General features: G+C 44.3%; 1 protein-coding gene across 1 annotated transcript in view; it reads right to left on the bottom strand.

Annotated features, from left to right (window-relative positions):
- CHSY3 (chondroitin sulfate synthase 3) overlaps nucleotides 1-21,415 on the bottom strand; it is a 253,900-nt gene extending 232,485 nt beyond the window's left edge. The window contains exons 1-2 of the mRNA XM_037056318.1: nucleotides 20,281-21,415; nucleotides 17,965-18,248 (exon numbers count right to left, since the gene is read on the bottom strand). Of these exons, the coding sequence (XP_036912213.1) occupies nucleotides 17,965-18,248; nucleotides 20,281-21,082 (1,086 nt within the window). The 5' untranslated portion in view covers nucleotides 21,083-21,415. The remainder of the gene's footprint in view (nucleotides 1-17,964; nucleotides 18,249-20,280) is intronic.
- Between the last annotated feature and the right edge of the window lie 1,570 nt (nucleotides 21,416-22,985).

Raw genomic sequence — 22,985 nt, 5'->3', positions numbered from 1 at the left:
GTCTGGGTCTTTGCTGTCTGCCCTTTGTCACCTACCGCTTCTCTTTCCAATTTCCTCATATTGAAATTTCCTCATATTGAATGTACTTCACCTTTTCTACTCCAACCTGACATTGCAGTTTTAAAATAAACATAAAACACCGTATTTTGAATCCTTAGGCAGAATGTCAATATACATTCCAAGAAGAGTATGGCCTCTGGAATCAAATAAACCAGAGTTCAAAGCAAGATGTTAACAACTTTCTAGCTGTGTGATCTTGAGCAAGTTACTGACTCATCTGAGCCTCGTGCCCACGTGCAGCATAAGGAAAGGAAATTTCTCACTCAACTCCCCCTTACAGCCTAGTTCAATATTTGGTACATAACAAATAATCAACTTGCTAATGTTTACAGCTATAAATATAAATACAAATCAATATGGTGGTTACTATAATTATATTATATAATCAGGAAGAAGGGTAGAAGCTTAGATTATTGTTGTTCACCTTAGCATTATGAAATACTAGACATTTCAGATGTATCCTAGCATAGTATTTTTTCTTAATGAGCTAGAGTATAGAGTGTAGAGTATATATAGTATAGAGTATAAGTTAATAGAACCACACCAAGCTACAGATCAGCATTTGGTCAGGTTGTCTGCATTGCTTTTGATACAGCAGGAAGTCCTTGTTCTGGCTTCCAGTGTCTTCACGGGCCATGTACCTTAACTGTTCAAATGACAGACTCATCTAAGTTTACATCGATAGTAGTACAGCATTCTAGGAAACAAATCTGATCTAAATGGTGATACCAAATGATGGCAGCATTATCTGCCAATTTTTAAAATAAAAAACCTCTGTTAGACTCAGACCTGGATTAGTTTGGCCAAACTGCATTAATTCTACACTGTAGGAAAATAAATGGTAGGTATGTAATAAAAAAGTTTTTTCACTATTTTTGAATATTCCAAAATCTGTGAATGATAAAAGATACAAAATTGGCTGTTAGAAGCATATGCCACTAACATCTTTTTTGATTCAGCTCAGCTGAGGATCATACAGGCTGGTGGGAAAACGTGAGGTCCCATAAACTCATGCGTATAAACTGGAATTTAACAATTGCATGGAGAAAGGGAAAACCAAAATAATATTTGCCACTCGAATTCCTAAAAGTATTTTTTTCACATAATGTTTTCAATCCCAAATCTTCTTTTGGACAAAGACTAAAATGAAGCTGGGGTTCTTTTAGAAATAAAAGCACATTTTACATAATCAGGAATTGTCAGTATCATTACCGATATGTTTATATACAAAAATGATAATAACTATACAATAACACCTGAAAAGCAATAGAACAAACTTTTTTCTTATTATATTCAGACACATTTTACAACTATCTGCCAAATTTGGTAAACCAGTTTCACTCATTAACAACTGTTTCAGCAATTCTTCAGATAATATATTTGATAAAATACAACTTTGGTCTAATTCAAATGCAATTTATGTTTTACAAGCCTTGGATAGTTTGAGGGTATTGGCTAGGACAGTCCTTGCATCTCTGAACATGAAACCTACTTCATGTGACCCTTTCTTAAAAGAAAGAACAGAAAAAAATGAACAAGCAAAATTGAAACAGACTCATAGATACACAGAACAAACTCATAGTTGCCAGAGGGGAGGAGGGTTGAGGGCTGGGTGGAAAAAGGTGAAGGGATTAAGAAGTACAAATGGGCAGTTACAAAACAGTTGTGGGGATGTAAGGTATAGCCTAGGGAATATAGTCGGTATTATTGTAGTAACTATGCATGGTGCCAGGTGGGCGCTGGAAATATTGGGGGAAACCCTTCGTCAAGTGTATGATTGTCTAACCACTATGCTGTACCCCTGCCACAAAATAGTATTCAATGTAAACTGTAATTGATAAGATTTAAAAAGTGTCAAAATTAAAATATTTTTTCTCTATTACTCTGACAATGTACTTGTATAGAAATAGTGTGATCAAAATTCACGTGTCCAGAATGTGAGGCCAATGTGGCTGGATCATTTTTGAAAAGGACTGAGGCAGAATAAAAACTGATTGAAACATTTATCAGCATTAGAAAACAAACCAAAAATAGAGAAGAATAAAGGACAGAAAATTAAAATTTATTTAAATTTTATTTAAAGTATAGAGCCTCATAAAAGGTCTATACTTACAGGGTCTGCTTCAAATTTTTGTCTTATTCCAAAAGTGTCATAATTATATTGTAACCATAATTATGTATTCCAATTAATGTCCTACAATCCATTATATTGCTTAGGTTTCAAAAGCTACTTTATAATATACTGTTATGTATAATCAAAGGAAAAACAAATCAATTTTAATGGTTTGAAATTATATTTTGAATCAATTAAGTATTAGGCAATCTCTAGGCAGAATTCACTGGATTGAATGTATTATGATTGTATTATGATTGTATTATGATTGTATTGCATTTTTGTATTATGATAACAAATATATAACAAATATATGTAATAATAAGAATAATCATCAGTTATATGCATAAAATCAATGAAAATAAGTGTTTACAAACACTACTATAAAATATATTGTCAGAAGAGCAAATACTGATTAACGAAGATTATTTGATTAGAGTGAGTCCTTCCATAGACATTCCAAAATCAGAAGATATTCTTGCTGTAATTTAATGGCCACAATTTCATAATTTTTATGGTTATTTAACAAAAAAGGGAAACGAGACAAGATGAAGGTTAAATATGAGAAATGCAGATTTTTAAACATATAGGAGAAAGACATGAATCTGTATGTAAGCAATTATATAGGCAGGAAATCAAGGGTGATGGATTTACATGCAATGTAATTAATCTAAGATTATTCTGCTCTAAATCTATTTGTAGCTAAAGCATTTACAATTCAATGAATTAAGATGGAAAACTGAATTATATGTTCACAATTCCAAAACTCCAGTTTCACACAGTATGATATGTACCTTCAGAGATTTAAAGCACTAAACTAAAGCCTTTTCAGACAGAAACTTTATAAAGTGTTTCTACACTATAAGAATGACTTCCAGGTGTAACAAATAATGTCATGTAATTATGCAATACATTACTTGACTAAAATTATCAACCAAAATGTCAAGGGAAGGGGACTTCCGCCAAGATGGAGGCATAGGTGGAAACGCTGTGCCTTCTCCCACAACCAAGTTTGAATACAACAAAGGTTTGGAGAAACAAAGACACAACCAAAGGACAGAAAATTGAATTATACGGAAGTCCGACTACATCTAACCGTTCAACGGGACGGTAAGAGGGGCAGAGCCAGTAGCGAGCAGGGTCGGGCAGGACAGGTCCCCCTGACCCAGGCGCGCAGGCAGCCGGAACCAGTTGGGGTGCGGGACAGACTGACCGCGGTCGCACATTCGCGCACAGTGAGACAGACCATGCAGGCCCCAGGGGGCGAGGGCTCACAGCAGTGGCACACTCGTGTGCAGTGGGACGAAACGCGTGGTCCCGGTGACGGCAGCAACTGCGGCACCGGTGAGGGCTGCGGCGGCAGGTGGCAGACAGGACGCCAAAGTCCCTCTTTGACCCCACCCCCACATACAGCGTCACAACCCAGTGACTTCGTTGCCCTGCAATACCAGTGAGAGCCATTGTCCCTCTTTGACCCCGCCCCCACATACAATGTCACAACCCAGCGACTTAGTTGGCCGGTTCTAGTGAACATTTTAGGGCTCTGATCCTGCTATGGAACAGGCACGAACAGCCCAAAAGATGGTGCAAGAAAAACTCTAAGTCCCAGAGCCAATAACTCTAAGCGACCGAGAAATTGCCAGCCTCTCAGAAGCACAATTCAAGACACTATTTATCAGGATGCTCACAGAACTGGTAGATTATAGTCACAAATTAGAGGAACATATGAAGGCTAAACTAATTGAAATGAAGGGAGATGCACAGGAAACCAATAGTGATGGAAAGGAAACTGGGACTCAAATCAATGGAATGGACCAGAAGGAAGAACAAAACATCCCACCAGAAAGGAATGAAGAAATGAGAATTCAAAAAAATGAGGAGAGGCTTAGGAACCTCCAGGACATCTTTAAACGTTCCAACATCCGGATTATAGGGGTACCAGAAGGGGGAAAGAAACAGCCACGAGTGGAAAACTTATTTGAACAAATAATAAAGGAGAACTTCCCCAGTCTGGCAAAGGAAATAGACTTCCAGGAAATCCAGGAAGCTCAGAGAGTCCCAAAGAAGTTGGACCCAAGAAGGAACACACCAAGGCACATCATAATTACATTAGCCAAGACTAAAATGAAGGAGAGAATCCTAGAAGCAGCAAGGGATAAGGGGACAGTCACCTACAAAGGAGTACCCATCAGACTGTCAGCGGATTTCTCAAAAGAGACCTTACAGGCAAGAAGGGGCTGGAAAGAAGTATTCCAAGTCATGAAATCCAAAGACCTACAGCCAAGATTGCTTTATCCAGCAAAGCTTTCATTTAGAATGGAAGGACAGATAAAGTGCTTCTCAGATAAGGTCAAGTTCAAGGAGTTCATCATCACCAAGCCCTTATTATATGAAATGTTAAAGGGACTTATCTAAGAAAAAGAAGATGAAAAATATGAACAGTGAAAGGACAGCAAACACACAGTTATTAACAACCACACCTAAAACAAAAGCAAACCAAGAGGACAGCTAGATCAGGAGTGGAACCATAGAAATGAAGAACACATGGAGGGTTAGAAACAGGGGGGTGGGAGGGGGAGAAGGGGGGAGAAGGCACAGAAAATAGCATAGATGGTAGGTAGAAAATAGATAGGGGGGAGGGCGAGAATAGTGGGGGAAATATAGAATCCAAAGAACTTGAGACACGTGGTTATAAACTAAGGGGGGAGAATGGTGGGGGAGGGAGTGTGTGGGTGGAGGGGAATGAAGGGGGGGAATAGAACAACTGTAATGTATAATCAATAAAATATATTTTTAAAAAATGTCAAGGGAAATCAAAAGAACTTTGGTCTATTGCCCAGTGATATTGTGTGGCAAAGTTCCTTGCTATATGCTTAAATGACCTAAAATTTGTTTTGTAATCCTACTGCAAAAAATTATACAATGACATAATATATTGCATACAAGTTCTGGTAAATCACATATAACAAGTGGAAGCCCAAACTTATAATGACATTTATAATGCTTTATATCCACTATCTACTCACTGTTCATTTGGTAACGAAGTACTTTTGTGAGTCCCCATTAAATCTGTTCTCACAAACTCACATAATATTAATGTTTTATGTATATACACACATATTAAGTACACTATACACAATTAATATATACTATTTGTAATCATTATGTAATAACATACTAAATGTGTATTTAACATAAGTAATCTTCACAAATGTTTTTAATATTACAATTTGCATCAAGATACCTTTCAGATCACAGTATATATATCTAAAAAATTAGATCATAATTTTACATGTTCACATAGATACAAATTATTTGGGGGGGGTGGAATATGAAGCTAGAGGCCAGGCACTCCATTCATCTCTTTAAAACTTTTCAAGCTTTCTCATTCTCCGACCTTCTGACTCTCACCTGTCTGCAACCTCATTCTCACACCACTTCCTCCCTGGATTTTCTTACTTCAGCCACACTGGCCTCCGGCTGGTTCCACGCACGCCTCAGGGTCTTTGCCCTAGCTGTTTCCTTAGCCTAGATAGCCAGCTCTTACCAAGTCATTATAATGCCTTGCCTCTGGGCTCATCTGTCACCTCTTTGCAAAGCCTTCCCTGGTAAATTTGCCTGAAGTGGACTCCACATTGACTCTTCCCAGCAACCTCCTGTTCACTTAATATCAGAGTTCATAATCATCTATTTGTTTACTCGTTTATCATCTGTCTCCTTCTATGAGACTATAAATTCCTCAAGGACAGAGAAATTACCTGTCCCAGTCCTGCTAAAGTATCTGAAACCCAAGAAGTACTCAATAAAAGTTTGTGGAGTAAATGAACAAGCCATAGTCTTTAAAGCTAATTATTTGGGCAATCTGTTACTGTTCTGAAAAAAAATGTTAGCAGGTTATAAAGGGCAAGAATTTGCAGATCGATTTGCGGCCGCCCTGCTGCCTGTTTTCCTTTTGCTCTCACGGGCAACTTCTCACAGTAGCGGTTCCTCTTGCTGTTACAACAGGCAGCATTAAAGGAAAAAAGAACGAAGATTTTGGTTTTTGAACATGAGATTTCATCAGCGTGAGGTACTGATATGAGAATAACTCCAAGAAAGAGTCTTTACTGGAAAAGCCCGCATTCAGAACAACATATATAGTTGGCTACTCCTTGTGGCAAACAAATCTGGGAGGGGGAATGCAGCGCGTACCTAGTTGTCTGACATGCAGAGAAACTGGAAAAAGGACTGAGAGCTGGTTGGGCGAGGACCACACCAGGCAAAGGGAGGACAGAATCTGGGAAATTTCTCATTGTATGGATTTTTATGCTGTTAGGTTTTGAACCATTTTATAATGTTACTGGTTTAAATCACCCACTACAATCCAAATTTTGAATAACTTTAAACAAATTATTCATCTTAAATGTTAATCAAACTGAACTTTCTCATTCTATGACTGCGCCGTGACTTCTCATTTTCATTTTAAACGATCACTGCTTCAAATGCTTTTTTAAAATGCATTTTTGTAGCCTGGTAATACTCACCACGGAGTGATGCCCCTGCCTGCCTCATGGGGGAACAGCTGTTCAAGCTCTGTGGGCCTCACATTCCCACTAAAACTTAGTGTTCAGAGGGCTGCAAAGCTGTCCATGGTACCCGCCTCCATCTCTCACTTCTTTTCCTCCATGAGCTCTCATTTTACTGTGCTCTGGACCCTTTACTCATCCCTGATTTCCCTTGCTTTCCGGTGAGCTCATGACTTATCACGGGCGTTTCTCAAGGGACTTGTCCACATCCTGTTTTTAGGCCAGAAAGCTTCCCCCTCATACATCCACATGACACAATGCCATCTTCCCAGCGAGGCCCACCAAACCATCTCATTTCAAACTGCACACCACCCGGCACTCCTTCGCTTCTCCCCTGCTCCTCTTTCGTCTTTAAGTAAGACAACAGAAAATCGTCTGGCCTCTTGGAAATAAAGCAAGGACTTTTGCCTTGATGTTCCATAAATGTTTGTTGAATAAATGACTAATGAATGCTCAATGTATCCAAAGTAGAACTCCTTTCTCCTCAGCCCAAGCCTCAAACACACTAGTTCCCCCCAACCTAGCCTTCTCCCTTTATTCCCTGTCCCTAGACTTGCCACTTTCCTCTGAGGCCAAACCTAGGAGTCAAACTCACACGGTCCCCATCCCACCCCTTGGGCTAATGAACCACCTACCTCTGTCAATTCTCTCTTCTTGACAGCTCTCAATTTCGTCTCCTTCCTTCTACTTTGACTTTCAGGATGGTCTCTCACTTGGCCTGGGGCCATAGCCCCCGAACTGTGTTGCATCCTCTCCCGGGCAGAAGCACCTCCATCCCTGCCACAGACGCCACGCGGTAATCCAACCACAGTGCTCACCCATGACAAGCGCTTCACAGCCCCCCATTATCTATGAAACTGCTTTTTCACTATTTGTTAGAATCTCCCGGAGACGCTTCTAAACGTACTATTCATGGGTCCCATCATAACTGTATCTAAGCCAATTACCTCACCCTCAAGAATTCTAAGAATCACTGATCTACACGGTACACTCTAAACCTCTGCAGAGGATACACAGGCCTTTTGTCATCAAATTTTACCAGCAGCCTTTGAGCCTCATTTCTCCTGCCTCCAGATACACTTGAACCAAACACACAATTTGCTCCCATGCTTTTTTCCCGTCTTTGTCTTCCCATGTGTCCCCACTCACCTGGCGATGGCCCCTATGCACGACTTCTAGTTTGCAGAAAGCATTGCACTTGCCTGTTCTCCTCAGGGACTCCTTCCCTCACACTCCTGTGCACCCTGTACTTTCCTTGATGACAGCAGTTGGCCATAGTGGGTAGGCATGAAAATCCTTGTTGACAATGACTGGTTAAAATCAATTACCCAGCTATTAAATAAGTTATAGTTTCTGCAACCATCAAACAAATAACTCATTTTTTTTCTTTTGAGTTCCAATTCGAAAGGCAATGTTAAAGCAACCAGTCAATGAACACACTCCACCTATACAGGCATATCGGGGAGATACTGTAGTTTTGGTCACCACAATAAATAGAGTATCGCAAGAAGGGGCATTGTAATCTTTTTGCTGGAGGAGGGTCTTGCTTTCAATTTGTAAACACACACACACGAGCACACACACACACACACACACACACACACACACCAGCGAAGCATTATAAAGCGAAGCATAATAAAACAAGGTATGCCTGCAGTTTAAGAACTCTATTACTATACATTACCCCAATGTAACATAAAAACAGCTATAAAACCTTGAGCTTTGCATGAATATACAATATATTTTTCCCAAGAATGTTTTAAAATCCATTTGGAATTTTTCTTAAATAGAAAGGAGTACTATACAAAAATGAAAACCAGCCCATGAGAAAACATGCTGTGGTTGTGAGCGACGGCCTTACATTCGCTTTAACCCAGCTCTTTGGAACAGATGTACAAAGAAATGCCAAAGTGTTGATTACTATGGTTTTCCCAAAAGGAAAGTACAACGAAAAGTAATTGATTAGAAATGCTTGAAAGCGAATTGGATGTTTGCAAACAGAAAACTAAGACAAGGATGCACACAGTGGTCTGAGCCCTAGAGCCCCCTTAGAATCACTGACGTGGGAGGCTTCAGACTCGACTCAGCTACAGGCTTCCCCCGGGGAGAGATTCTGATCCTCTGGGTCAAGAGGTGGGTTTCAGCTGTGGGACGTCTCCAAGTGCCCCAGGGGCCTCCACGGTGCAGGCGGGGCAAGAACCTCTCCATCAGCACCTTCCCCCACCACCTGTCCTTCAAAGAGCACCTGCAATAAACTCTTTCCAATCCAGGTCATTTCTTTCCCATGAAGGGAGAAAGAGGAATAGGAACACTGTTAACTGGGAAATATTAGTAACCCTGAGCATGGAATTATCGTGTGTCAAGCATTATTCTAAGAGCTTCTAACACGCGGACCTCTTTATTCCTCACCGCGGCTCTGGGCGGTTGGCACTGCTGTGTGCCGTTCTGCGTCGGCAAAAACAGCCACAGTGGCAGAGTGCTCCACGCGGCCAGCTATCTTCCCCGGGCTGCCCTGGACCTCGGGCCACTCGACCTTCACCAGAGTTCTCTGAGGCAAGTCCTGTCCCCACATACCCTCGACGGATGAGGAAGCGAAGGTTCAGAGAAGAAGGACCTGTCTGAGGCCACGCAGTGAGTGAATGGCAGAGGTGGGGTGTGAAGCCGGGTGCTCTAGCTCCAGGCTTCCTTAGAAAACAAAAGCCCAGTGCTCTGTGTTATGCAGCAGCCTCAAAATATATAAACATGCGCTTGCATCTCTCCACGTGGCTTTCTCTCTCTCCTCTGCAGAAGACAGTAAATCAAAGGGGAAGATAACCATTTAGGAAAACTGAAGTAAGAATCCTTTGATTCTAGTTCCCAGACAGGTATCTCACCCTGTTGGATTTATCTGGAGCTTTCGTGACCTCAAACGAAAAAGAATTAAAGATGGTGAAGAAAACAAACCCAGCTGTCTATCCGTCATGAAAGCAGGAGACTGGTTAGAAGCCAGAACCTGGCTTCCATGAGCCCCATGAGGACAACAAGCAAGACCCCTGCGCCTTCACTGCTCAGAGAAAGTGCTAAGTAGACAGATTGGAGCAAGTGAAATCATCTGGCCACGTAAGATGTAAGATGGCTGAATTCTGTGGCACACTGTTTTCAACACTTTTAACACTATCTTTTCATGGTTTAGGATATTTATCATGTATAGTAAATGTCCTTATTTCATAGAAAACTTGTTTCTATACAATAATAGAACACTGGATTATTAAAATGTCTTGTTCTTTATTAAATGTTGATCCTTCAGGCCTGGCTGGTGTGGCTCAGTGGATTGAGCGAGGGCCTGTGAACTAAGGGGTTGCTGGTTCGATTCCCAGTCAGGGCACATGCCTAGGTTGCAGGTCAGCTTCCCATTGAGGGCCACATGAGAGACAACCACACATGGATGTGTCTCTCCCTCTCTTTCTCCCTCCCTTCCCCTCCCTCTAAAAATAAATAAATAAATCATCGTTTTTAAGTGCTGATCTTCTAACATTTTCATATATGCAGACAAACTTTACCTTAAATTAAATTTATGTATAGAATCAATTTAATAAACATGTGACTATGTATAATTTATAAGATGCTTATAAAATTTTAAGTGTATGAAAACAGATATTTCTGCTATCAGCTCAGTCACTAAGTAAACCACTCTGCTACCTCGAGGCCACGCGGGAGGCCTTCTTTGGGGCCTGACTCTGCTCCTCAGGGACAGGAGGAACATAATTTTCAAAACCATGATGGTGAGTAAAGATGTTCCAACCTCAAAACATTAAGACATCCATTTCATTAATTACTTCCAAACAGGGCCTGCTGAATGGTTCTCACATATTATTTTGATTCAGTTCATTTAGAAACTTGTAACATACTTATTGTACCATAAATGCCCAACATCATTGCAAAAAAAGGGTCACATTAAATGTTACATAATGACTCTGACTGATCTATGTGCAGTTAAGCAGAAAATTGTTTTAATATGACAGTAAATGAAGAGAACATCAGAATTCTGAGAAACTGCGGCTCCTTGGTATTTCAGTTTATTCGGGTTGTCCTGCGGTTCACCGGTATCAAAGAATGACGCCTGTGACTCAGGACACTGATTCTTTTTTAATTTCAATTAAATTTATGTTTAGCTCAAATACCCTATTAAAAGTTATAACTTTGTGCAAAAGTACATGCTATAATCAAAGTAAAATGTAGTATGTTTATATGGATAGATTTCTTTGGATGTCTGTTGAGCACAAATTCAGTAGGTAAAAAAAAAGAGAGAGATTGAAATACATGTTTCTCAAAACAGCCATTTGGAGACCAAGACAAAGAAAGTGGATGCAGAAAATTGACTTGGAATCTTTTCAGAACATTAGAATCCTTATGCTCAAAGATGGAGAGTATCCAAAGTTTATAAACTAGTATGAATATTTATGTTACCGTGGAGCTTATTCCATATTGCATAAAAGCATCGTGCAGACTTAGCATTTTTCACAATGGCTGGAAGCCGTCTTCTTGGGAAGCAGACACAGTCACCACCCAGGGCACAGGGCATCGGTGAACAGTGGCAACGAACCAGCTGAGGCCACGAAGTAGGGAGAACCGCGCCAGGTTTCTCCTTCAACTCGGAAAGCAGTCTTCTTTTGTACTGTCAAGGAAACAGTGTGGTGGAAAAGAAATGTCCTAAAACCGATGCATGATGATTTCATCTGACAAGTAGGATGGGGGCAGGAGGTGTGAGAAGCCTTTAGTCAAGAGAAAAACTAAATACACTGAATCAGAACCAAGGAAAGACTGAATTTTAGATAAGAATTCCAGAGTGATACATTCCTGTAGATATGAATATACTTCTTCTGCATAAACCATGTTCATAACACAGTAAAATTAGCCTTGCAGAGAGGGAAGCCCGTAAGTATGAAAAAGGAGCCAAAGCGACATGCAATAGCCCTGTAAGAATGGCACATACATTTTAACCTTCGTGGTTATGTTATGAAGAACTTACGCGTACTCAAATTTTATGATGTAACCCTCTGGTATTACAAACCCAGGGAAACACTTCAGAACATACCCTTTTGTGAAACATACGATGGCATTTTCTAGGGTGTTTATAGCCTTTAGGGGGCCAAGATTAGACATGAGACACTTTGAATTTAACTCTTTCAGGAATCTAATAAAAATCTGTTTAGTCATAAGAAATGGGTTTCTTCAACTCACACATAAATATTTTTTATCAACATGGAGCTAAGTTTTCTGTGAAACAACATTTAAGTAGATAAAAAAAGATACATATTCTGTGACTCCATTTAACTGCAAACATTAAAAAGATAAATTCAAATTATTCTGAAAATGTCTCTTAGATGAAATGCAAAACTCCCTAATAGTAAGGAATAATTACAGTTAAAATTATTTTAATGTTTGAATATAAGTGATCCCACTAAAACAAAAATGAAAAAAAAAAAAACAGAACTTCCCATTCCGCTAAGACACAGGCTGGGAATGAATCATATAAACAATTTTTAACAGTGGGGGCTTCCTAGTTATTTACTAAAAGCATACAATTATATTACATATATATTTCTAGTTATTTAGTCAATACATAGAACTACTGGTATATTATATATAGTTCTAGTTATGTAGTAAAAATACATAACTATGTAACATGACATATGATTCTCACAGCCAAGTTTTAAAAAATTGTTTCTTCTGTAAATTTTTTAAAACGCACATTGCATCATTCTCACAGGAAAAATCACTTCATTTTCCAGAGAATATTTTAAAGAAATTTGCAACATGTGGATTATCTGGGTCAAAATATCAAGATGTTTAGGGCTCCCTGAACCACTTAAAATAAGCATCCAGGGCAGGGAATATAAAACAGAAAACTGTACTTGAATAAAAATTAAATAAAAAAAAGAAAAAAAAGAAGCATCCGAGGGGAATTAAAGGTGCAAAGAGCTACAATAAATGTTTACACGAAACATACAAGGGGAACGTTGTGAACAACAATAGGACATAAAGGGGACTGAAGGCTGCTAAAGTCATCAAAAAACAGAAGCGAACACCCCTCAAACACCCCCAGGGCCTGCCGGCCCGCGTTTCTGAGCCACTCGAAGCCTCCTAGGCTGCAGGGCCACAGCGCAGACAACTAGGAAAACAGCAGCCAGGCCGGCGCTGGACCAAAGATATGAACGTGGCCAACAGCAGGGCCCGATCGATTCTAACCGTCGCAGAATGAAGAGAACACTTCTCCCGAACATTGAGTCACTGTACTGACACAACTGGAGATATAGGTGCGTTTAACAGCAGCCCGTCAAGTCTGCTGATCACAAACACCAGCCACACCCTTGCACACTAGCTGTTTGCACCTCCAGGCGCTGGAGGGCGACTCTCAGGCCCACAGACACTCCGCCGGCCTGTGTGAGGCTCACCAGCAGCCAAAGGCCTCTCCACTGTGAGGGGGTCTGGCCGCCCCTGGGCCACGTGTGATCGGGGTGCAAGCACACCCGTGAGCTCTGGGAACAACACCAGGGTGACCTGTCATGAACCCGTCAATTTACCAAGAACCCTGTCCATGTACATCTGAGATTTGTTTTATCATTAAAAGCAGAGGATACAGGAAAAGTCGCTGGAGTTGGAGGAGGAAACAGAGCAACAGGCGGACAGGAAAGACCAATATACCCGGACCTCCGGGCCTCGTCCTGCGAACCAAAGCTGCACACCCTTCGCTGAGACACTGCAGAAATTCCAGGAGCTGCGGGCCGCACAAGGTACGTGTCCCCGTGACCTGACCGCAGAATGGGCACTGCCGACCCCCAGCCCTGCTGACCAGTCTGGAGGGACTCAGAAGAGGGCTACTTTTTGGCAACTAATCTGGAAATCCACACACTAAGGATGTGTTAATGGAGATGGAGTGATCTGTTTGATGTCCCTTCATTATATATATATATTACATAATATATATAATATACATAATATATAATATAATATATTACATATATATTACATATATTACATAATGCCTTGTTAAATATTTTCCTTACTGTCTTCTAAGGTCAGTTAGTTAATAATGTAATACGATGTTCAAAGCTTGAAGCAAATATCTGTAATTCCCATTTTAAACACTCTTCCTGAAACACATTGGTTTCTTTTTCTTTGCTAAAAAAAACCTTCGGCCCTGGCTGGTGTAGCTCAGTGGATTGAATGCGGGCCTGCGAACCAAAGGATCGCAGTTGGATTTCCAGTCAGGGCACATGTCTGATTTGCAGGCCAGTCCTCAGCATGGGACACACGGGAGGCATACATTGATATTTCTCTCCTTCTCTCCTTGCCTTCCCCTCTAAAGATAAATAAAAAAATCTTTTAAAAAACCTTCAATTTCATTCTTTAACTGAAAAAAATTGTACATTGTTTTGATATAGCTAAATCAATGAATTCATGCTATATATGATATAATACATGATCTATTCAGCCTTGTAACAAAAATAGTTAACATCTATTGATAATTTACTATGTGCCAGACACTATACTAAGGGCTTCACTTGGATCATTTCACCGTTTCACTCAATCTCCAAAACCTCTGAGGTAAATATTGTTATAATTTCTACTTTCAGTTCAGCTAAACAAGACTCAGAGAAGTAATTTGGAAAAGACAGTGAAGCTAATACGTGGTAGAGTGGTGACTGGACCCAAATTCAAGTTCCTATTCTTCTCTCTCTCTCCCTTCATTGTGCTTAATTGTACACACAACACAGAGGAAGAAGACCTCAACTAAACAGTCAACAAGAATACTAGAAGATTCCTACATTTTATAAAAACTTCAATTTATATTCCAGAAAAGCTACATAATCTATTTTAATATTTTGTCCAGTTCTCTTCCTACAAGATCTGCAAGCCTGTTCATCACTTTGTAAAAGATCCAGTTCCATCATGAATCTATTTCATCTATTCAAACTCAAAAAATTGTGAACCTGTCCACAACAGTGCTGTTCACTCTGCAAGGACTTTCACAGGGAGGAAAAGCCAAACGATATCCTGAACTCCATGAGAGAGAGAGTAAAAGACATTCAAAAATTTAAGGAAGTTCTGTCACAAATGGTTCTTTTCAAGGAAAGATGGAAACAAAATTGCTGATCAACCTCACACCTTACTCTATTAGAGGATGTGAAGTCTCGCCCTTGCTAAGGATGCCAGCCCAGAGGGAGCAGGTACGTTTTTCCCTGTAACGTGAACACTGGAGAAGGCCAACACCATCTCCGCCAACCAGAAAGCCACACTGGAAAGCCTTGGTGTGGCTCTGCCCAATGTCTCGTAAACACGGAGCACATCCTAATATTAAAATGCTTAGATGTGATTTAATTGTATACCAATCTTTATTACACTTATTAACAATGTTGCTTAGTATATTCCTAGATAATGATATTTCTACCACGCTTCTAAAGGAGACACTGAAACTCCGCATTAAGATTAAACCAATGCCTCCACTAAAATAAATATTGCATATATTTATCCTTTAAACAGTGAGATACTGAAACAAAATAAATTCTATGTAATTGCTCAGCAAAACATGAAGTCTACATTCTGAAACAGGATTCCTTTAGAAAATATTTTCTACTGCTAAAAATACGTAGAAATGATTTTTCATACAGATCCTGAAACCAGTAAAGGACAGGGATCGGTCTAAAATTCCAAGGTACAGTAGAAAGGCGATCAAAATGTGGTGATCATAAAGTTCCACACAGCAAGGCCTGGAGTCCCTATTGTCTGTCTCTTTATTGACGTCAGTTTGTGAAAAGTTCTCCGTTTCCACAGCTCTCGCAGAGTGCCTATGTCATAAATAAACCATGAGATCAATTCTTGAGCATGCAGGTCGCTGGAGCACACTTGACTCTCCTGGAACATGAATGGGGAAGCTGGTTTCTAAGGGTTGTGCCTTCACAGCAGAATCAGTGAAAACTTGAAGGCAGGGACACAAACAAAAGGTTTTTTAAAACTTCGTATGTGATGTTAAGGCAACAAGGTATCAAGTAAAATGATAATTTTCCATTTTTATGAGTGAGTTTCTTTACTCTTCCATATGGATTAAACCAGCAAAGTATTATCCCCATGTAAACAACCCACTGGGTGTGTTTTCTACATTGAGTTTGGTTTGTGTTTCTTTTTGCCTTACAGTTAGTTTTATTGGATTAGCCAAAAAGTCCATTTACTATTTTCTCATAATATAAAAGACACATTTTTTCATTTATATCAATAACTTAATTGATTTGGATGTTTTGAGTACGTTGGCTATCACCAGAGTGATACAATGTTGACTGTTCTCAATTAATGTTTTGATTTCATCGAAATCAACTTCAACTGGTCTGTGGGCCAGTTGTCCAGCTAGAAATCTCCAGCATGAAATTTTGCAAATCACTTTTGACACAGTCGATCAGTCACAGCACGTTCTTCATACATGCACAAATCTTTTGTTGTGTCATTTACATTTTTTCCTTTCTTGAAATAATAAAAGCATAGTATGCCAAAAATGTCACTTATTTACCTCCATCTTCAGCACTAAAATAGACACACAAAAATTCACCAATTTCGATTAGACTTTTTAAAAACACACTGATACAACAACTGTCACAATACAGTGGAACAAAATTGTTTGGAAGGAAGTTACAGACAACTAAGCACTATAGAGCCATCTTATGGAAAAAAACAAATGAACTTTTTGGCCAACCCAATATATTAAATACCTAAATACAAATCTTTTCCATTCATTTTATTCTAAATTGCCTTTTTAAAAAATATAATATGCTTCCATAAAATTGTTTTCTAAAAAGTAGCTGTAAAAAGTAGTTTTATAAAAGAAAAATTACAATTTTTCTTATCAAAATGAATGAGGTATGCAATAATTTTAAGTTTGCATACTACAGATCCCAAATAACTAGTTCTCAAATAATTTTTACTCTCTGTAATAAATATGAGAAATATTTCCCCACAGGGTAAATACCATGAAACAAAAAAAGACAAAAGCCAAATTCACCAGGGTGAGATTAAACTTCTAAGTGAAAAATGAATAAGACTATGTGATCTTGAAGCATAAGAACCTCATGGGCAATACAGGGGTGGGCAAAAGCAGGATTTCAGCAGTGAGTACATGAAACATGGAGCTTATTCTTGTTTTACCTATGAATTATTGTACTATTTGTTTGTATTAGAACTGTAAACCTACTTTTGCTCACCCCTGTATATATTTCATAAAATGTTTCTTCTGTACAAGAGACATGAAATTGTGGAAAGTAAATGAGTTATCACTTACGAAGGTGTGCACTGGGTAGCTAACATATATTACACTCCAACTACTTGAAAACCACGCCAGAAAACTGCAATACACTACTTAGGTGTTCAATCAATTTGGACTAAGATTATCTTTCCGGAAAACTATTTTTTGAAAAAAATGTATTTCACCTAAAAACCAATTTCTGAAAAAAACAATCTCAGAGTATTTCATAAAACTAATCACTGCAATTAAACAACAGTTCATAACTCAGGTCATTTAAATAGTAGTCGCTATTCAGAAAACAGAGTCAAGGCAGACATAAACAACCTCCAGGAACCCAATGAAAATATCAAGTGTTATTTAACATCTTCAGAACTACTGTTTTTCTAGATCATTCATTTCTTTTAAAATTTGTGAATAAATCAATCATAAGTGATATATTGATTATCAGTTAATTTTTCCTATGCTTTAAAGAAATACATGTTAAATTTCCACATGAACATCTTCAAAGCAACTTCAGATTTTAACTATTTGAGGAAACACAAATACAATTACATCCCTAACCAACACATCAACAACAAACAACCAAGCACCAAATGCTAAAAGCTACAGTCCCAGAGAATCAGCCCTCTGGGGGGAGACAGAAAGTGGATACACGTGTGTATAAACCCCAGTAAAGTAAAAACAGGGGAGAGCATCCCCCAGAGAAGTGACCAGCCGTCCAGGCTGCGGGACAGGGTTGAAGGGAGTGGTCAGGCTAAGGAGAAAACCTCAGACCTTAGGCCTTAGCTCTAACAAGAAAGGTGTGTCCCACCATCGCCCCTGTCCACACCCAGCAGTGCTATCATTCTCAAGCAAATGCCAAGATAAAGACCGAACCCACAGAATCCGTTGCTGCCCAGACTGTGAAGAGGCATGCACCTGTCACAGGCCAACGCTTTCGTCACAGCTCCTCTTACCTCGTAAGACCAGACACACTGAGTCCCGCCAAACCGCCGGACACACCTTCCCACTTCCACGTCTTCGTGCGTCGTGTACATTTCTCCCAGACACTCGCCGATGTGCGGCACCATCCTCCTGAGGACCTCCCGGCTGAAGATCATGCCGGGGCCCCCCATGCAGAAGTTCTCCCCGGGCTCCAGGCCCAGCTTGCCCAGCTCTTCGACACTGCCCAGGCCGGTCTGGCCCAGGTACAGGGGCTTGCTGCTGTTCAGTGACCTGAGAAACTCTTCCAACTTGTCACCTGCACAGAGAAAGGCAAGGATCACCCCTCCTCATTTCATCACCACCTAACTGCACAAGGGGAGCGGACTTCCAGTGGGGGGTGTGAACTCCCCAGGAGTCTTAACTGGAGAGAAGAAAAACCTCTTTGAACCTTCTACTATTATAAAGATGCTAATTTATACTTAAAATTAAATCATAGTAAAGTTGTATCAACCTTGTAGTCAAGGTCACTTCAGTGACCTTTGAAAAACCTTAAAAAGTCTTTACAGTCATTGGATTTTTTAAAGTTAAAATAATGATGAGGAGAAGAGGTTTCTTAGCATGCTAGAAGTCATGATAAAATTCCCAGGTAATAATTATTGATATTTAGCATTGACTGGCAGAGTGTTAACATCCAATAATAATTTTTCTACTGACAATTGATTTAGTTTAGTGTTTTGTCCTTAACATGCCTTGAAATTTAACTTTGGACTTGGGAAATCACCTTTTAAGAAAAAACAACATTTGTAAAAAATTAAGGAATAAAATTGGTTTACTTATGGCTTGTGAGTTCATCAGGAAAACCATTTAAAATGAGCTAACACAGTTCCAAAGCGTCTGAGATTCCAGCCAGTGATGCGTCGGAAGAGGCCACCTTCCCACTCCCAGTCCGAGTCTCCACCACCATCTGTGTTGAGCGCAGCACCTGCCTCACTCTCTGGATCCCGCGCCACCCCTCGGACCTCAGCGCGTTTCAGCGGACTATTACTGGGTTCTTAACACAAAATGCCTTTCCTTCTTAGTAGAAATGGAAAGAATATGGCATTTCCACGTTCTAAAGGACAATCTTTCAAAGCACTAAGAGAAATGCTTGTCTTTCTTCGAGCCCTTGGGAAGGCCCTCCGGCCGGGGTCAGGGGAAAGCAATGAGGCTCCAAGAGTCGGGGCAGGACCTAAGCAGGGGCGGCCCCAGTTTGCCCCAAGAGCTGGGAAACGCGGTGCGCACCGGGAGACCTCCGCTGCACACAGCCTCTACTTCCCTTGCGTCCCTCTCCACCCCTGCAACAGGCTGGGCTGGAAAGATTCACTCCAGCTCTCGGGAACTTCTCTGTGTTGAGTCCAGAAATCTCTGGCCAGAGCCACCCACGCGCAGGGCGAAGGACCGCGCCTCTCCAAAAAGCTGACAAAGTTTTCTCCTGCTGTGGCTGCGCGTGGCCTGGGAGAACCCTTCCAGCCTCTGCTCATCGCCTCAGCCACCAGGATGGACCGAAGGACCTACAGTGGTGTGGGCCCGCACAGCTCGGAACTCCCAGGGTCTGGACAGTTCAAGGGCACAGTTTCTTTCCTCCCACCACCTGATCTGACAATACGCCCATCGCCTGGGGGTCTCCCTGAGGTGACCCAGGTGAGGGGCGTGGCGCTGCACTGCCATAGCTGGAAGGAGCTGCGCCTGGGGCGACAGGGATGCTCTCAGGCTCCCAGTGCGTGACGCGTTGTGCCAGAGGAAAGGAAACGCACAGGGGAGGGTCCGGGGCAGGGAGGATGGTTCCTCGACCTCCCGAATTTCGAAACTGCCCTAGATCCATCTAAAGCAAAAAGACGGGTAACAAAGGAAGAACAGCGATCCCATCCAGCCAGGCTCTCGCTCGCGTCTACAGTCTTCCCTTCCTGCTCCGAGGACACGCCCCTCTGGACCCGTTTGGGAACCTGCCACCACCCGGCTCTTTCGGAGCAGGGCAGAGTGGGAACATCCTTTCGTGGGACCCCGAGGTGTCTGTCCTCACCTCTCCCGCCCCGTAAAGAGCCAGGCTAAACGCTGGGCAGAAACGGGAAAGCAAGTGTGAGGAAGGCAGATAAAACAGGGCAGGTGTGAGGAGAGCCCAAGCTGCAGGAAAGGAGGAGGAGCGGAGCGGACTAGGGGTGGCGGGGATGAGAGGAGTGGGGACGGCGGGCTGAGGGCCGCAGGAACCCGGAGCACGTGCTGGCAGAGAAGCACAGCGGGGCTGGGCAGGGGTCCGGTTGGGTGAAGAGAAAGGAGACGGGCAGGCGGGGCACCAGGGACTGGGAGGTCACCTTTGATGTAGACATCGTCGTCGGCGCGCATGAACCATTCATACTTGTCCAGGTAGTGGTCGTGCATGTACTTGATCATCATGAAGGACTTTTTCTGGGGAGGGTAGGAGTCGTCCACCCCCGGCAGCTCGATGACAGGCAGGGGTGGTGGGGGCTGGCCAAGCCCGGCGTTGGGCGGCTGCTGGCTGGAAAAGAACTCCACGCGGCCGGGGATGAAGCGCGCCCAGGTCCGCTGCGCCGCCAGCGCACGGCTGCCCAGGTACTTCTGCGCGGTCATCACCCCCACGTACAGGAAATCTCGGGGTCGGGAGCTCGGGGCGGCGGCGCCCCCGTCCCCGCTGCCGTTGTGGCTACTCCTCGGCCGGCCGCCTCTCTGTTGCCCAGCCGCGCCCCCATCCTCCTCCTCCGGCTCCCCCTCCGCTGTGGGGCCGCCGGGGAGCCCCGTCCCGCCTTCGGGCTCGCGTCCTCGCCGCCGCTGCTGCAGCGAAGGTGGCTGCTGCCAGGGGCTGCTCCGAAAACTGGTCACCCCAGCTACGGGCTCAGCCAGCTGAGGCCCTCGGAGCTCCGGACGCGCAGGGGGCGGTGACTGCTCCGGCCGCGGCCGGGGCTGAGGCTGGGGAAGCGGCTGCTGCGCGCCGGGGCCAGCGGCCGAGCGGCCGTAGTAGGAGCAGATGCTGGAGCCGCGTCTCTTCCTCTCGCTCAGCTCCGCCACTCTGGGGGCGATGAGCCAGGACGCGGCTGTGAAGCCCAGCACCAGCCCCAGTGCCACGCTGACCCACGGGCGGCGGGAGCGTACGGCCATCGCGGCTGCCGGGCGCCGACGCTAGCAGAGCGGCTGCGGCGCTGCACGCGGGTCCACCGGCTCCCACCCACCCCGCCTGCGCCTCGGAGCCAGGAGCCCCCAGCCCCCGCCGCCGCCCGCCGCCCAGGCGCCCACGCCTGCCGGGGCTCGGAGCGCTCCGGGTGCCGAGCCCGCCGTGGGTAGCAGCGGCTGGCCACGGTGCCCACTGCGCTCAGAGTCGGGGGCTTCCGAGCGAGGGCCGGAGTGAAACTTCTCCCGGCGGCGGCGGCGGGAGCGGAGCCGCAGGAGGAGGTGGAGCAGCAGCGACGCGTCCGCTCCGGGGCTGCCACCCTGTCACTGGCGCGCCTGGTCCCTCCCTCCGCCCTCCTCCCAGATTCCCCGCCCTCGCGCCCGCCTCCCGCTCCCCCCGCCGCCGGGCCCGGGACTCGGGCCGGGAGGAGGAGCCACCAACGCCGCCGCCGCCGCCGCCGCCCGCCGTGGGAAGCGCGGCCGCGGAGTCTCCCGGTCCCCGCCCGCCGGCGCCCCCCGTCCGCGCCCGGGTCCGGAGCCGGCCTCCCCTCCGGAAGGAAACGATCCCGCTCGGGCCGCCTCCGGCTCCCAGAGCCTACGCCCCCTCGTCCCTCCTCTCGCGTCCCCGACTCCCCGTCCCAGTTCCCGTCCCGTCCCGCCCCTCCGCCAGCCCCGCGCCGCCCGCGTCCGGGGACCCCGCGGCCCTCCCCCCGGCGCGCCGGCCCCGCTGACCTCATCGGCGGAGCTCGGGTCCCCGAACCTCGGGCGGGCGCCCGCACCCCCCGCCCCGCGGGTCGCCTCCCCCGGCCCGGCGGGACGCTTCCCGCTTCGGCCCCACCCAGGTCGGCCCTCGCTCCTCCGCGTTTTCGGTCCTTTTCAGGTTTCTCTGTGGACTCCTTGTGCCGCTCGCTGCTCGGGAACCCAACTGTCCCATCTCAGCGCCCATCCCAACCCTCCGGACCTTACGGAACCCCCGTCCCCACCCGCATCCCTCACCGCCTCTCCACGGAAGCACCACGGTCGCGCGGGGTCTCTCCTGAGACAGTCTCGGAAGGACCGGAGAGACCTAACCTTGAAAGGCCAGAGGACATATGGGGAGTGGGGGCTCCACCCCGTAAAAAACATAAAAATTCCGTGTCCCCCACCTGCTGCTTGAGGAAATAGGGGCCCGCCCAGTGCTCCCCTCCCCACCTCTTGTCTAGAAGTGAGAACCAGAACCCACCGTCAGTCCTGGGACAAGACCGGCTCCGTGAGACCGGAGAAAAGCCAACGCACGGTGGGGCCAATGTCTGGGACATTGTTACCCGCCCGCGGCCGTATAAGGGTGAAAATAAAGAAATAAAAAATAAAGAAAATAAAATGGAGATTTTTTTCTTGTCTATAAACCAGTTTATTTTTTTAAGACAATGACAGGAAATGTTTTACCTCTCCAATTAGGGAGGTAAAATCTCCAGCAACAGAATTAAAAAATCATCTTAAACTGTATGGGCCAAAAATCGTTGCACGTCGCATTATGAAGAAATCACCTGAGTGGAGATACGTGACATTTTGAAGAAGGGCACTTTGGGCAACTTTCCCTCTAGACGCTGAGGATCTAGCTGTAGTCAGAGGTGCCTTTGGCATCCCAAACCCTTTCCTCTTCCTCAAATTTCAGTTGTCTGTTCTGCGCATCAAATGCAGAGGGATGGTCCAGAGGGCGTTAGACACGGGGCTCCGCCCAGCGAGGTGCCGGCAGCGCCCCGGAGCAGCGGGCCCGCCCCAGCCCAGGAGCGTCTTTGCATCCCGGTCACTGGCGGGCCGCTCACGCCTCACCGAGCACCCCTCGTCTCTGCACCACGAAGCTCCTTTTCCACGTCGAGGTCCTGCCCAGGAACGCTCGGGGATGCTGATGATT

This window comes from Sturnira hondurensis, unplaced genomic scaffold (genome assembly GCF_014824575.4).
Source record: "Sturnira hondurensis isolate 20B ecotype Veracruz unplaced genomic scaffold, ASM1482457v3 Scaffold0008908, whole genome shotgun sequence".
NCBI lineage: Eukaryota > Metazoa > Chordata > Mammalia > Chiroptera > Phyllostomidae > Sturnira > Sturnira hondurensis.
This window is presented reverse-complemented; position numbering and strand designations above follow the sequence as displayed.